This window comes from Macrobrachium rosenbergii, chromosome 39, assembly GCF_040412425.1.
Source record: "Macrobrachium rosenbergii isolate ZJJX-2024 chromosome 39, ASM4041242v1, whole genome shotgun sequence".
In the NCBI taxonomy this organism is placed as follows: Eukaryota; Metazoa; Arthropoda; class Malacostraca; order Decapoda; family Palaemonidae; genus Macrobrachium; species Macrobrachium rosenbergii.
This window is the reverse complement of record NC_089779.1, coordinates 11906530-11924403: the sequence shown is the minus strand read 5'-3', so window position 1 is coordinate 11924403 and position 17874 is coordinate 11906530. Positions and strand designations below refer to the sequence as shown.

The 17874-nt window shown below is 35.4% G+C and overlaps 1 protein-coding gene across 1 annotated transcript in view; it reads right to left on the bottom strand.

The window, feature by feature from the left end:
• The window catches only part of LOC136825749 (doublesex and mab-3 related transcription factor 3, truncated-like), a 93089-nt gene extending 79398 nt beyond the window's left edge, over nucleotides 1-13691 (bottom strand). The window contains exon 1 of the mRNA XM_067082575.1: nucleotides 12746-13691. Within this exon, the coding sequence (XP_066938676.1) occupies nucleotides 12746-13313 (568 nt within the window). The 5' untranslated portion in view covers nucleotides 13314-13691. The remainder of the gene's footprint in view (nucleotides 1-12745) is intronic.
• Nucleotides 13692-17874: the final 4183 nt, after the last annotated feature.

Genomic DNA, 17874 nt, shown 5'->3' with positions numbered 1-17874 from the left:
TGCGTAATAACGATGAAATTAGTTTTTTAATGAATGTACATTCTGAAAGGCGAAATTAAACAAGTAAAAAATGCGCCGAAGTTTCTTCGGTGCAGTCGAGTTTTCTGTTTAATGTATAATCAAGGCCACTAAAAATAGATATATCTTTCGGCGGCCTCGGTATAATGTTGTATAAGCCGCGGCCCATGAAGCTTTAACCACGGCCCGGTGGTGACCTGTCTTACATCGTTGCCAGAAGCACGATTATGGCTAATTTTAACCTTAAGTAGAATAATAACTGCTGAGGCTACTGGGCTGCAATGTGGTATGTTTGATGATTGGAGGGTGGATGGTCAACATACCAATTTGCAGCCCTCTAGCCTCAGTAGTTTTTAATATCTGAGGGCGGACAGGAAAAATGCGGATAGAAAAAGTACGGACAGAATAATGTGCGGACGGACAGACAAAGCCGGCACAATATTTTTCTTTCCAGAAAACTAAAAAGTTAATAAGATAAAGAGTTAAACAAAATGAAAGGTTAAACGCGAGTTTTTAAAGTTAAGGTGCCAAGCAAGAATGAGATAAATTACACCTCCAATGATACTTGATTTATTACTATTTGTGCCAGTCATTGCACAGCAATGCACATTGCCCTAATTCGTTGACGGTATGGATATACTACAGCACATATCAAACATAAGTTCCAGATACTGTACCGAAAATTGCTTTCAGTTATAACATGGGACAAAGCTAAAGGTTCATTTTAACTTAAGTTTTTACCCACATTTACTAACAGCATTTTTGACAGCTTGGGTGCACTAGTATCTATGTAATTTGAATAAATATACGAATAATATATATTAAATGGCCATCAAGTGAGCTCAAACATATAGCGGAATTTTCACTTTACACGAGTGGCTTGCATATGAGAAATTAAGTTTACTAAGATATGTAATTTAACGTAAAATTATGACTGAATGAAAAACATTATATTTAAGAATCCTCTTCCAGAGGGCAGCTAAGAGTCAGTTACTGGTCCGTGTTTCTGAATACGTCAAAGGGAATCATTTTATTGTCACCTCATTGTGTGAGGTTTGGAAGACCTCACAGACACACTTGTCACAAACATACAATCACAAACATTAAGAATTTATGTAAATTCAAAATCTTCATTCATCTCGGTGCATGTTGATTTATGTCATGGGGGAAAACAGTCTGCGTATTGCTCGTGAAATCGTGGGAGATATTTTGATTATTTTATGTAGTTAATATGAGGATGCCATCATTTCTTAGACTGGAAAGTCTTGCTCAGTTTTATACTACAAAAAACATGGAGAGAGAGAGAGAGGGAGGGAGAGCGTCATTTTCACAATGAATATGTGATAGAGAGAAAGAAGTCAGTTATCTTCGTGAAAGTGTGCTTTGAGAGATAGGAAGAGAGGGGGAGAGAAAGAGAGAGAGAGAGAGAGATTGAGAGAGTCGTTTTCATGAAGAAAATGTGCTGGAGAGAAAGAAGTCAGTTATCATCGCGAAAATGCGGAGAGAGAGAGAGAGAGAGAGAGAGAGAGAGAGAGAGAGAGAGAGAGAGAGAGAGAGAAGAATCTCAACATATGAATAACAAGACTTAATAATGCACTATGATGAAAATGTATTATAGAGAGAGAGAGAGAGAGAGAGAGAGAGAGAGAGAGAGAGAGAGAGAGAGAGAGATAGCCATCTGAACACACGAATAACGAGACTCTGGATAAGAACAGAATCATACACATAAATGAAAAATGTTATAAGCACAGCAGTTGCGGGGTCTACCTAACCCCTACAGGAAATCAATATTGGATCACATCAACCAGCGTCGGAAACAGGGTCATATATACATAAGGACATTGATCTCGTGGTAAGTCAATAGTCGTTTCGACCTTACAGCGTACACTTTTCTTCAAAGGTTATAGACACTCTTAATAAATTGATAAACATGTTGGCTGTCGCCAGGCTATGTGGTCTCTATTTAAATAAGATTAGATTATCGATCACGAAATTAAAAACTGGTGTTGATAAACTGGAAGTATAGTTTGGCGGATAATAATATTAGTGATACGGTGAAATCGTTTAACCATTGATGATGATGATAATAATAAGTAGCAACGGTAACAGTACTAGTATTAATATAATTAGTCGGAACAGTTCCTTGATAGGGGAATATCAAGGAATATAAACATATTAGTTATGCGAATAATGATAATAGTAATACGGTGAAGTCGCTTATCCATTGATGATGATAATAATAATAATAATAGTAATAATAATAATAATAATAATAATAAGTAGCAACAGTAGCAGTAGTAGTATTATTATGAGTAGTCGGAACAGTTCCTTGATAGGAGAACAAATTTATTTAACTACTAGCATATACCTTCGAGGACTGAGCTTGGTAATACAAATATCACCGTGTAATAAGACTTTCGGGAATATCACTTGAGTATCATTATTTTATATTTTCATATACTAACTTCCGTTTGATTATGCCGTAATCCTTATGTTACAATGGTTGATTACACGGTTTAAGAAAGGCTACTATGACTAATTTTTTTTTTCTTGACTTCGATATCGTAGAAAAACGTTAAGTATACCTTAGTTTTACCAGACCACTGAGCTGATTAACAACTCTCCTAGGGCTGGCCCGAAGGATTGGACTTATTTTGCGTGGCTAAGAACCAATTGGTTACTTGGCAACGGGACCTACAGTTTATTGTGGAATCCGAACCACATTATAGCGAGAAATGAATTTCTATCACCAGAAATAAATTCCACTAACTTTTCATGAGCCGGTCGGTGGAATTGAACTCCGGCCCATCGAGTGACAGTCTGAAGCTCAACCGACTCAGCCAACAAAGGGCATTCGATGTCGTAGAAATGTTCCGCCTTCCATCGAGTGTGGATCAAAGACTAACATATATATATATATATATATATATATATATATATATATATATATATATATATATATATATATATATATATATATATATATAAGATTCTATTTCGCAAGTGCACTCACATATTTATTTTCTCTCAGCATTAGATTACAGAGAAAAAACAACGGAAAAGCCACTGTTACATTTACACTTTTAATTGCTGAATTGTGGATGAACTCCTCTACGCAGAAAAATTCCACAGCATTACACACACACACACACACACACACACACACACATATATATATATATATATATATATATATATACATACATACATATACGTATGTTTGATTAAGATACGTGGAGTTGGTGGAGACAGAGTACTTAGAAAGTGATAGTGGAATTATGTTACATCACCGAGTTTCCACTGACACACTTGTAGGCCAAATTACGTACAATTACTAAATAAGCGGTCCTGCCCAAAAGTTCTGAATATTCACCGAAATGTAAACGAAATGACACGGAGGCTTTTTCAGAACTTTTTAAGCGAATTTCGCATCAACTCTTTATTGAATAGTAAGCTAGGTTAGAGGTGTATAGGAAACGTTACTGAAAGTAACGTTAAAAATATGACTTGATAGGCGGTACAGAATTTTTTTTTTTTTTTTATTTGCGTAATGAAAGAAGAATGCTAACATTTTCTAAGCAGTTTGTATATGATCGTAGCGTTTGCGACATCACATAAGGAATATTATTTGTTATGAAGTTTCCTTTAAAAAATGTGATGATTTCTCGCTGTCGTTCTGCGCCAGATTTCGGTTGTTTCCCTAATGTTCGTTTGTCTGTCCCCCACCCCCCCAACTAATAAATTTCTATACATATTTACAAGTTGTAAAACACTCTTGCAAAACGGAAATCACTTGTACCCCCATGATAAATATGAAATGGATTGAAAACAAAAATTACTTGTATCCCATGATAAATATGAAATGGATTGAAAACAAAAATCACTTGTATCCCATGATAAATAAAAAATAGGACGGTATAATTCAGCCATGTCAACATCTCCAGGGGACGGAAAAAGATGATCGTAGAAAAAAAAAATCTCTTACTCTGCTCTGAGGAAATTCGGCGCATGTGACTTTTATCAGATGGACTCTCCGCTTACCAGAGACCTTTTCCAGATGTGGAGATAATTCGTGTACAAGGTATAAAGTTCTCTTATACGTGGGAGGGGAGAGAGAGAGAGAGAGAGAGAGAGAGAGAGAGAGAGAGAGAGAGAGAAATTTCCTGCTGAAGTACAGAATTTTAATTATTTATTTTACGTTTCGACAATCTCGGGTGTAATTGTAAAACTGAGAAGAAGCATTGGATATGGAAATGATATATATAAAACCAAGTATATACAATAGACATCAGTACGAGAACATTGTGTAAATACGCGCAAGGTTATTGTAAGTAGACGCGATTTTTAAATACTTGTAAAATCTCAGAAAACGAGAAATTAGATTTTTAGAATTTATTTTTATCAGATTGAAAACTTTAGATTCAGATGAAATTTTACTCCATTTGTATAGAATGTAAATATGATGTTCATATGTTTTTTTTTATTTTGTTTTTAATTTTGTTTATATATACCCTTATTGTTTATTCTAACGTTGCTGTTTATTATTTAATTTTTATTATAAAGACCCCAGAGAGTGTCAAAGCGTCAAATAAATAATTAGGAAGATACTATGGCTGCAGTTAGCTGTCACTTTAACTTGTTCCATTGAGATTCCTGAGATCAACATCAGGTACGTAGTTATATATATATATATATATATATATATATATATATATATATATATATATATATATATATATATATATATATATATATAATATATTATATATATTATATATATGTATGCATATATATGAATTATATATATATAATATATATATGTATTATTACTCATATATTTTTTATTCTATACACTGTACATAGTCTTTTATTGAAGCGGCAATTTTAAACTTATGCTTATACTCCTCTTTATGTAGCAGAATTGAAAAGACAGTTTCAGATGACACGTCACAATGTAATAAACCAGTTAAGCTGCGAAAACGGTGAGAAAGATGGTTTTTAAATGATCAAAGTTGAAAAAAATAAAGAATATAAACATTACAAAGACACATGAAATAAAAATTGTTAATTACGATAATGATAATTATAAAGCCAATTTTAACCGCATTCTGAATTTCAATCATCCGGACAGAGTCGCAACGAAAGCAAAGCATTCTGTTAAACTGTATCTGCCTTCTATATACCGGGAGACGCAACAGGTCGCAGAAGAAACTGTTATTAGCACAGCCTGTAGCCCCAAGAATCTTAACCCCCCCCCCCCCCGCCTCTCACCCTCATTCTCACACCTCCTCCCCCAACCTCCCCTCCGCTCTCATTAGACCTATTCCCCTCTGTTCCCCTTCCACGCTTTTTCTTCCAGTCTTTCTTTCTGCAACCTATTTTCCCCTCTCGTGGGAACCCAAACACACACACTCTCCTCTCTCTCTCTCTCTCTCTCTCTCTCTCTCTCTCTCTCTCTCAACAGCAATTTCCGATGTCTGTTCTCGCGCTATCCAAGCGCTCCCCTAGTGTCAGCTGAGGCGAATGGCTACTGGTGTTATGAGATCTCTGTGGTGTCTCTTCACAGACATAATTTCTAATAAAAGAGAGAGAGAGAGAGAGAGAGAGAGAGAGAGTTTACTAATAGGTACGCTTAGATGAGAATCATCGGGGCGGACCCGATTTGTAAGAAAAAATCACTCATCTGATTTTCATACAAAGTTTCTCTTTGGTGTGTTGATCCCACTTTTATAAATAGTATTATTCAGGGTTTATTGCTGAGGGCTGAGACTAATGTTCTGAGCGGGTGAGTTTAGGTGTAGCAAGAAAACATCCACACACACACACACATACTCATGATTGTAGAGTGTTTAATATAATTTTTTCTCCTTGCGGAAATACATTTGAATACACACTCACGTATATATTTATACATATATATATATAAAATACATTGTATATTTATAATGTATATGAATATACTGTACATACATACAAATACATTGTATATTTATAATGTATATGAATATACTGTACATACATACAAATACATATATATATATATATATATATATATATATATATATATATATATATATATATATATATATATATATACATACAGTATGTATATAGGTTTTTTCTTATCGGAGTTGTTTTCGCGCCGCAAAAAAACAGTGATCTTGCAAAAATTAATTTCAACTTTACGTCATGAAAAATTTTATGGGGTTTACAGCGAAAAATATTCTAATCTTCGTTCCATTAATTAGATGTTAATGCTATATCTTTCACTGGGTTCTGGAGCTCTTTATATTTTGTAAATGCTGGTATTCCTTTCGTCATTATTATTATTTCTACCGCTGTTTATGTAGATGTTTGAGCAGTTTGTTAATCGTGTCGTCATTGTTACTGATCGACGCAAACCGTCATTGAAGCAAAAATTTTTATGTTAGTTTTAAATCATGTAGGCATTTCGAGCTTCGAACGATGGATTAACACTTATCAAACGCTAGAAACAATATTTTAAATAAACTCGTTCTCTCTCTCTCTCTCTCTCTCTCTCTCTCTCTCTCTCTCCTTTCATACATATATAAATATATATACATATATATGTGTGTGTGTGTTGTATGTATGTATGTATGTATGTATGTATGTATGTATATATATATATATATATATATATATATATATATATATATATATATATATATATATATATATTATATAGATATAGATATATATGTATGTATGTATATATATACAGAGTATATATATATATATATATATATATATATATATATATATATATATAAATTTATATATATATATATATATATATATATATATATATATATATATATATATATATATATATATATATATATATATATATATATATCGAGGCTACGGCCTACCCTAACGCCAAATCAAAGTCCTTCGAAAAGAAGGCATCGTGCTTACCCCATATAAAAATGGGAAAAAGCACGTTAAAACGAAGAAGATTATATATATATGTATATACATACATATTTTACACACCCATATATATGTCTAAATTTTATATCCTCCATGTATCGATTTAATTTCTTTGAGTGTTGAATTTTGTTGTTATCCAGCGTTTCACGTTAACTATATTATTGTTGTATAAATCTTTCGCTTGAAAGTTTCACTCTGGTTAAACAGCTTTCTTCATCTTGGTATCCCACTGTGGTTACGTCCATTTTTAGTATCGCAATACGCCTTTCCTGGAGAGTCTATAAATCTACGAGAAACTTCATCTGATTTTGATTCATTTAGATTTTATCTAATTTTGATACATTTAAATTTTATCTAATTTTGATACATTTAAATTTATCTAATTTTTATTCATTTAGGTTTTATCTGATTTTGATACATTTAGATTTTATCGAAGTTTGCTTCATTTAAAATTTATCTAATTTTGATACTTTTAAATTTTATCTGATTTTGATGCATTTAAATTTTATTTAATTTTGATACATTTAAATTTTATCTAATTTTGATGTATTTAATTTTTATTTAATTTTGATACGTTTAAATTTTATCTAATTTTGTTACATTTAAATTTTATTCAATTTTGATACATTTAAATTTTATCTAATTTTGATACATTTAAATTTTATCTAATTTTGACACATTTAAGTGTTATTTAATTTTGATGCATATAAGTTTGATCTAATTTTGATACATTTAAATTTTATCTAATTTTGATACATTTAAATCTTATCTAATATCGATACATTTCACTTTTATCACAGTCCGTGAAAATCATGTACTTGAAGGAATATTTATTTTTTATGCTTGTCCGAAAGCATTATAGTCTTGACCGGAAAATTCTACCGAATGCACGATATTGCAAATAACTAATGTTTTTTAAGTAGAATCATGTTATTTTCGCCTTGCAAAAATAAACAGATTATAGATAAAAGACAGAGCCACTTTATTTATATTACATACTGCCGGTTGGATATATAGTTACATATGTTTAACTCGTTCGCTGGACAAAAGCTACGTTCTCACTCCTTCCTGAAGTATGATTATTTGATTTGACAGAAATTCTTGTGATTTTTCATTACTTGCTTGTAAATTACATGTGATCTGATTTGTGAGCGCATTTGCGGATGTATCATTATTATTATTATTATTATTATTATTATTATTATTATTATTATTATTATTATTATTATTATAGCGTTGTTATTTATGCCTTATATGTTTTATGTCAAAAACTGCAATGATTCCTTTAGGAACAGGAAATTAAAAATTTTTGTGTCTCTAGCAAGAATGGGCATTCTTCTTGATTTAGATACACACACACACACACACACACACACACACACATATATATATATATATATATATATATATATATATATATATATATATATATATATATATATATATGTATATATTAATATGCATGTGTCTATATATATACATATATATATATATATATATATATATATATATATATATATATATATATATATATATATATATATATATATATATATATATATATATCTCTCTCACAAGGTCAAGTACCATTATTTCTTTCGTTCTCCTCTTCCATTCTATCTTATTTTCACCTGGGTTTTATTAGGTATTGCAGTTTAAAAGGCGTCTTCCGTAAATACACCGTTTGATTGTGTATCGTGTATCATTTATATATACGCCTGAGAAAAAACAGTTTTTAAATTTGGCTGCGTGTATATTTATGCTGTCTGGTCGTGTTTCTGGGTGTTTATGTGTGAATATTTTTGCTAGTATATGTATATGTATATATATATATATATATATATATATATATGTATATATATATATATATATATATATATATATATATATATATATATATATATATATATATATATATATATATATTATATACATATATAATGTGTGTATGTAATTTTATATTGCAGTGACTTGAAGGACTTTTAAATCATAAATTTTTATATATTTTCTGTATGTAAATGTGCACTGCATTACATCATAAACCGTTGACATAATTTTTATAGTGTCTCAACTATAAGGAAATATGAAGATAAGCTAATGGATGTAGCTTGACTACATTGCATATAACATTGTCAAATATCTTAAGCTTTATTCTCAGTACAACGAAGTGTGCAGTCAGTGGCGGTGTCTTTAATCTTTCATCTTCTGGTCGAATAAAAATATTTAGAAACTATATTCAGATTTCTGTTGTTGGTGTACAGCAAATATGTATGTTTCTGTAGCTGGTGTACAGCAAATATGTTTGTTTTTGTAGGTGGTGTACAGCAAATATGTTTGTTTTTGTAGGTGGTGTATGGTAAATATGTTTGTTTTTGTAGTTGGTGTACAGTAAATATGTGTGTTTCTGTAGTTGGTGTATAGCAAATGTGTTTGTTTCTGTAGTTGGTGTACAACAAATATGTGTTTTTGTAGTTGGTGTACAGCAGATATATTTGTTTCTGTAGCTGGTGTACAGCAAGTGTGTTTGTTTCTATAGTTGGTGTACAGCAAATATGTTTCTGTAGTTGGTGTACAGCAAATATATTTGTTTCTGTAGTTGGTGTACAGCAAATATATTTGTTTCTGCAGTTGGTGTACAGCAAATGTATTTGTTTCTGTAGTTGGCATGCAGCAAATACATTTGTGTGATTTAATAGAGTTAGCAAGAAAATAATAATTTTATTTAATGACGCACTGTTATTATAATTAAAGACAGCGGTCGAAAAGATAGCCACAATGATTTTATGAGAAAATTTAATTATTACAACGTCGCAGTTACGAAAGATTGAGCTTTCAGTGGCTTTCATAGATCAGCGTAAACATCAGGAAAACAAGCCGCGAGGTGATACGAAAGAGAATTCTCCAAGGCGTGGTACTGCACCTTTTGAACACGCAATATTTTTATGGGCACCATATGCCCATCCATTTACAGTATATCTACTTCCCCCTTGCCTTGTGTATGCAAGGCGACATCGTAATTTTGTTAGTTGTACTTCTAGGTTTCTTTTTTGAGGCTAGCTTTCCTCATAGCGAGATGGGATTTTAATTTCAGTATTTTTTATTTTTTCGAAGTGTTTGCGGTTTTAGTGATCTGTCATTTCTGTATTTTTTTAATGAGTTATATTATTTATATATTGATAGCGATTTTTTTCATCTTATTAAGTTAATTGTTTTTTTATGATTGACGGGCCTTTGGTTCATGCGATCTCATTTGATCTTCCGCGTCAAGAAACTTTGTGTTAAAATCGACAGTTGTTTGGAAAAATATATCATTCTGCTAATCATTGATGCTGATCTCACGGGAAAAAAAATTTACAATAGCTTACTGAAAAAGGATGAATGTAATAACTATATTATTGAAAGGATCAAATTGCGCCGTCGAGCACGCATGACGCTATCGCACCCAAAGATGAAAATGCAGTTGAAATTACTTGTAGAATTATATATATCTGAATAGATCTTTATTTACTGAGTTTCTGCTGTTGCTTATTTATACTGTAACCCTTTAGCGAAGACAAAACTGTATATAACCTGCGTCTCAAAAAATTAATTGTTCTCAAGTTTTCTTCCTTTGTAATTTTGTTATTAAACGAGTTGGCTTTAAAGGTTATATATATATATATATATATATATATATATATATATATATATATATATATATATATATATATATATATAATCTGTATGTTCATTGCTAGGAAAAGCCTTCCGAACCGTTCCCAAATTTTCATTCTTTGTAATTTTGAAATTCACAGAGTCGGCGTCCGAAGGTCATTTATATATTTATATATCTATGTAATTACTGCTAAGAGAAGCCCTTTGATTCCTCCGTCTCGGGAACGAATTGTTTACGAGCACTTCCCTTTTGAGGGGGCCCACGCGCCACGCTGAAGGGGCGGCCCTGCACGAGAGACCAATTGTTTCTCTAGAGGACGGTTGAAGGAACAAACGAAAAATACAAACGAAATTGGATATTGTAAGGACACGAGGAGAGATAATGGAATGCCCGCCCCTTGTTCTCCAGGATAAGATGAGAGAGATGTTTTAAGTAGATATTTTTCTAATAGCGTTGTTCACCGTATAAGGACTGAGCATGCGCGGTGGAGATTTCTGGATTGTTCGTTCAGGTATAGCGTGTTTTGACAGCCTTTTTCCATTTTCTTGTTGTGACCCCTAGAACGTTATTATTATTATTATTATTATTATTATTATTATTATTATTATTATTATTATTATTATTATTATTATTATTATTATTATTTCCAAATATATTCCGACAAACCCATTACGGAAAATTAACTTAATCATACGCTATGCTTATTACATCGCTTATTACTGCAAGACATTTATTTTCCCTTTTTCCGAAGATTCTGTACCAAACGAAGTGACATTTTAAGTAGCAATATATACTTGGGTACATACAATCTGAGCGCCTCCGCCGCACTTTTCAATTTAAGATATGAGATATTACAATACATTATAAGATACAAGGTTGGAGGGTGATTAAATACCTGTGCATTCAGCCTTTTAGATGACGGAGGTAATTTAACGAAAAGGATTACACTTAACTTTTCCAAAAGGCTGCGTTGTCCGGGCGGCGGAATGTGCCGTCTTGTAAATTGTCTAACTTAATTAACTGATAATTCTCGGTGTTTTACGATGTCTGCATGAGATCGCTACACGAATGTTTGTGTTTGTGAACGAGTCCGTACGAAGTAAACCGACATACCGCATCTATGTATTTTCTCCGTAACGAATTTTTTGTGCGTTTCAAGGTTGAGTTTGATCAGATTTTAGAGATTTTCTTGAAAAGGGAATTTTTGTACATTTTCAAAGTTGAGTTTTGTCTGTTTTTAGAGACTTTCATGGAAAAGGAATTTTTGTGCATTTCAAGATTGAGTTTGGTGAGGTTTTAGAGATTTTCGTGAAATAGTAATTTTGTACATTTCAAGGGATGAGTTTTTAAAGGTTTTATTGAAAAAGGTAACATGCAGATAGCTGAGAATATAGGAGTTGTTTGCATAATGAATGTTAGTTGGAATTAGCAACTTAGGAAGTCCCCCCTTTACGCTAGGAATAAATTATGGATACTGACATAAAAATGTCGCCCCCCTGAATAAGAATTTTAAATGGAAACTTGGGAATTTTTCCTTCACGCTGGATAAATTTTTATGAATGGAGACTATGGAATCATCTTTTAACTGTGAAAACTGATTATAGCTGGCAGGTATTCTCATCACAATTGAAATTAGTATTTGATATTAAATCAGGAATCGCTCCTTCGCACTGAACATTAATTCTGAATAGGAATCAGTTGGAAAAGGGAACTAAGGAACATTTCCTTCACAAAAGAGGCATTTTTAAAGCTTGCATATTTTAAGGAAAAGGACTTAGAGGTAATGAAGGCATTTTTGAACTTGCTTATTTTTGGGGAAAAACTTAGAGGTGAGACATTTTTAAAGCTTGCATGGTTTTTGGAAAAGACTTAAAGGTAATGAAGGCATTTTTGAACTTGCTTAGTTTTGGAGAAAGTCTTAGAGGTAATGAAGGCATTTTTTAAAGCTTGCTTGTTTTTGGAAAAAGACCTACAGGTAATGAAGGCATTTTTAAACTTGCTTGTTGTAAGGAAAAGGACTTAGAGGTAATGAAGACATTTTTAAAGCGTGCATATTTTTCGAAACGAGTTAGAGGTTACAGAAGACAGGTAGGCTAATGAGCACACTGGGGGACTCACCTGGGGAGAGCTGGTCTGAGGAGGACGAGGACGGAGACGTGTAGATGGGCCTCTGGTGTTGCTGCTGGTGCTGCTGTTGCTGTTGCTGGAGAGATATGGAGAGGGCGAGGTGAGGGGGCAGGAGCAAGTCGTTGGGCGAAAAGGGGTCGGCGGCGACGGGCGGGGGCCCCGGGGGACCGCCACCTCCGGGAGCGGCGGCCGCCGTTGCAGGGCTTCCGTTGCTACTGCTGCCGGAGGTGGCGGTAGAGTGATACAACAATGCTAAGTCGCGCACCTCGTTCTCCTCCTGCGCTTGCTGCCGCCGGAGCGCCACCTGCGCTGCCATCACCCGCTGCCGCTCAGCAATCAGCGTGCATTTAGCGCAAACACAATCTCTCCATCTACAGTAACGTTTATGACCTTTGAGTGCTGAAACTACGCCGTGGTTGCGGCAACGGGCGCACTTTGGCGTGCGCTGATACCGTTCCGACGCCCGCAGGAAGAGCGCGGGCGGCAGCGACGACAGCATCTGGCGTTGCGCCATCAGGAGGGCGTCGCCCATAGGCACGTCCACGTTGGATCCACTCATGACGGTGGAGGAAGACACCCCGTCACCGCCGCCGCCGCCGCCTCGGACGCTCTCCGGGGACGTAATCGTTGCTCGGGAAATCCTGCGGCACAGATCCCTCCTCGAGGCGCGGCCCCTGTTCCTCCTCCTCCTCGGCCGAAGAAGGAAGGAGACGTGGCGGCGAAGAAGGAAGGTCCTCTTGAAGCGAGGAGCGGCCAGCTACAGTAGAAGACCACCGACCACCGCGCTCTCCTGCAACGAAGTCTCCCTTCCTCACGGTCTCTTTCTCTCTCTCTCTCTCTCTCCCTCTCGCTCGCTCGCTCTCTCTCTCCCTTCCTTTCTCTCCTCCTCTCGTTCTCACTTGACCGTTACCTCAAATCAGCAACAAGTTTGGCGGAAGCCGACACGATAATAATCTTCCTTTAGATCCTTTGCCTCTGTATTCTCGTGAGTAGGCCACGCCCCCTGTGGGAACGCGCCGCTGATTGGCGGAGGCCGCGTCCCGCAGAACGAACGATTGGCTCCCAGAATTGATACAATAGACAACTCGCTCTCCTATTGGAGGATCTCGTCGCTCGCCCCAAGAAGTAACCGGCCGAGAGTAACTTGGATGACACCAAGAAATAAGATGTTGCCATAGAGGCCGACTTGAAAATTCCTCGCCTAATTTCGACGTCGAATTATGAGTCGCAAGCACTCGCAAGCACCGAAGGCATCCAGCATCATGTCGGGAAAATAAACGGTTATAATTTCAGAGTATCAAAGCGGGTTGCGCCGCTCCGCCAACACGCAGGACGTCGGGCGAAGGTCCGGAGCCTGCATTGCAGGACATGCAACTTGTTCAACCACCTGAATTGTTACAGTATCAACGATGGCGTCCAGTCACAGATGGCGCCATTGTAAATTACACCAGCTACGCCTCGACGCTTCACTCTCGTGCAGCGTAAAATTCGCTTTTAATTCATCAGGGCATCGTCGAGATATTCGTTTTGAAGTCATTTCGTAAATGCTGTAAATTTTTAATTTTATTTTATTGTTATACGATAAAATATTTGTCAGTTAAGAGGCTGATTGTGTAATTCCCGGAGATGTATCGTCCATCGTCTTTCTCGATCTTTGTAGAAGCATATTTATGTATATTTTCAGTTAATGGTTTGTTCATTTGTTTGTTTACCTAGTTATTAGTGTTTGTTGAATATTTGGGCTTGTTTGGAGTCGTTGTATCGAGTTAAAACCGTCCACACTTTTATTGAAATATAGTTATTTCTTCATGAAAGAAATTGTCACGAAATTTTCAGAAGAATGCAACCTAATGGGGGTGGCTCTTAGTAACAAAATACTTCTCGGGGTGATTTTCATTTAAATAAGATATTTTTATTTCAGTCATGTTTGCCTCTCCTGAAAGCATACGAATCTCTCTCTCTCTCTCTCTCTCTCTCTCTCTCTCCTCTCTCTCTCTCTCTCTCTCTCCCAGGAAAGTCTGTATCTCTGAGTATTTGTTACTATAACAGATATCCGCTAATGAACATTATATTCTCTCTCTTTGGAAATTCTGCATTTATAAGTATTATAAATATTACAATTGATATACCTGCAAGTGAAATTCATACTCTCTCTCTCTCTCTCTCTCTCTGGAAAGTCTGCAGTTGTAAGTATTGTAATTATTATAATTGACATACCTGCAAGTGAAAATTCTCTCTCTCTCTCTCTCTCTCTCTCTCTCTCTCTCTCTCTCTCTCTCTCTCTCTCTCTCAAATCTGCAGTTATAAGTATTGTAATTATTATAATTGATATACCTGCAAGTGAAAATCATAATCTCTCTCTCTCTCTCTCTCTCTCTCTCTCTCTCTCTCTCTCTCTCTCTCTCTCTCTCTCTCTCTCTCTCTCTCCAAGCCATCATCAAAAGTATATATATACTCATTATGTACAGTATATACTCATATTGAACATTGTTCTTTGAATACCATCAGTTATTTCCATAACTCTTTCCATTCCTACTCCACAATTGAGGACGGGAGAAAAGTTTCCCTTCAATAAACGCGACTACTTTTGACTGCTTTTATATTGCGCAGCTTTTATCCTGCCTATAGCAGTAGCAGTCAGCAGCTGCCGCTCTCTCGCCTGCCTCAGCCGATCCCCCTAAGATTCTCTCGGTATCTTGCGTAACTCATTTAACTGTTCGTTGACTAACCTACCTCTCTCTCTCTCTCTCTCTCTCTCTCTCTCTCTCTCTCTCTCTCTGGGAAGTCTGTATTTATAAGAATTTTTAATTATAACATGTACCTGCTAGTACAAATCTCTCTCTCTCTCTCTCTCTCTCTCTCTCTCTCTCTCTCTCTCTCTCTCTCTCTCTCTCTCTCTCTCTTTGTGGAAAGACTGTGGGTATAAGTATTCGTTATTGTAACTGATATATCAGTTAATGAACATTGTATTATCTCTCTCTCTCTCTCTCTCTCTCTCTCTCTCTCTCTCTCTCTCTCCCAAACTTATGATTTCTGTTATTTTTTCTCCTTATACACTGGAAGAAAGATAGTTGATTTGTCTTAATAAACAATGATTTTTATTTAGGTAATCAGTCTTATGCACCTTGCGTTTAGTAATTTAATTTGTTAAATCTAAGGGAGGAGGTTCACACGTGTTAAAGTGTATAGTCCAAAAACACGGAAAAAGGAAATAAACTTTTGAAAGTAGATTTTTCTGCACTTGACTGGGTAGAGCCTAACGGGAAGTGAAGCATGTCACTGCTAAAAATAATAAGTTATGGTACTTTTTTTTTTCTTAATACTTATGTATACCAAGAGTTGTCACTGTTATGAGACTAGTTTAATCTACGACAATAAATTGAATTTGAAGAGTATTTTATTTTCTCATAAGTTAGTGTCACGTGACCGCTGTAACAGATCTACTAAACTTTCCGGGCGGGCATGAAGGTTGGGTATGAAAGAGTTCAAGAAGTTAGACAGCTAAGCGGGAATATACCAAGAGAACGGATGAAAAGGCAAGTAGGGTGAGACAACATAACCTATATTATTATTATTATTATTATTATTATTATTATTATTATTATTATTATTATTATTACTAAAATGAACCCTATTCATATGTAACAAGCCCACCACAGGGGCCATTGACTGGAAATTCAAGCTTCCAAAGAATATTATGGTGTTCATTTGACTGAATTAACAGAAGGTAATGGGAAATATGGAAAGAAGAGATCAGCAATTAGAATATATATATATATATATATATATATATATATATATATATATATATATATATATATATATAATATAAAATTGATAGATTTAATAAATAAATAGCTGAAAATACAAATAAATGATTAAAATGCAAGGTGGATTGTTCTAGGGTAGTAATGCATTGCATCTTCGCTTGAACTTTCGAGGGTCCAACTGCGTAACATCCTCAGGGAGACTGTTCCTCAGTCCAGCGGTGTGAGGAATAAAGGACCTCTGGAACAGTGCTCACGCATGGTGCACTGTGGGCAGTAACACCCGGCCCAAAGGTTGAATAACCTCCCCTCCCTCACTTCTATGAAAAAAGTATGAAATACTAAGACAGTATGTCTGTGTCTGAAATACCACCTAACCTAGATTCAGTGTCTGTGTCTGAAATACCACCTAACCTAGATTCAGTGTCTGTGTCTGAAATACCACCTGACCTAGATTCAATTATGTCTGTGTCTGAAATACCACCTAACCTAGATTTAAAAAGTTATTAATTATATTAGGCTACAGATAAACTTTAATAAGGAGATATTCTTGTTTGACACCGCTCCAGTGATATGGAACTGTTCGTTATAATTTGTCAAGGAACATGATGATAAAATCACAGTGAAGAAAATGAGTCTGATAATAGGCAATAAACGGGTTGCGACAGTAACGGTGAGTCGGAGATGGGATAATAAGAGAGTCAGGATACGGATTCCAAGGAAGAAGAGTGAAGGGGCCCGGGAACCAGCTAGTATGTCTCCCGTAGGGGGTTAGCGCCGTCAGTGCACCTCACGGCCTGCACTGTAGGCATTACTGAAGGTTCTTTGCGGCGTCCCTTCGGCCCCTAGCTGTAACCACTTCCATTCCCTTTACTGTACCGCCATTCATATCTTCTTTCTTCCATCTTGCTATCCGCGCTCTCTTAACAATTGCTCCTTAGTGCAAATGCGAGGTTTTCCTCCTGTTGCACCTTCCAAACCTATACCTACTCTCAATTTCCCCTTCCAGCACTGAATGACCTCATAGGTCCCGACGCTTGGTCCTTGGCATAAACTGTATATTCCATTCCAGTTAGTATGGTAAGTCCCCGAAAGACTAAGAAGCCGCAGCTAGTGGTCACAAGTTTTACAAAGGCCCATAAGTGTGTCAGAAAAAATATGACGGATCACAGCAAGAATAATGGGTAAGCTGCAGCAGGAATCATGTCCCAGAAGGGACGATGAGTTCATCCCAGCGTAAGAATACCGAGTCCCAGGAAAGATGAGTGAGTAGATCTTGGCTAGTAACGGAGCCATGTTACGAATAATCAAATTCCGGAAAAGATGCTGATTAAAAGGCATTGTATACAAATC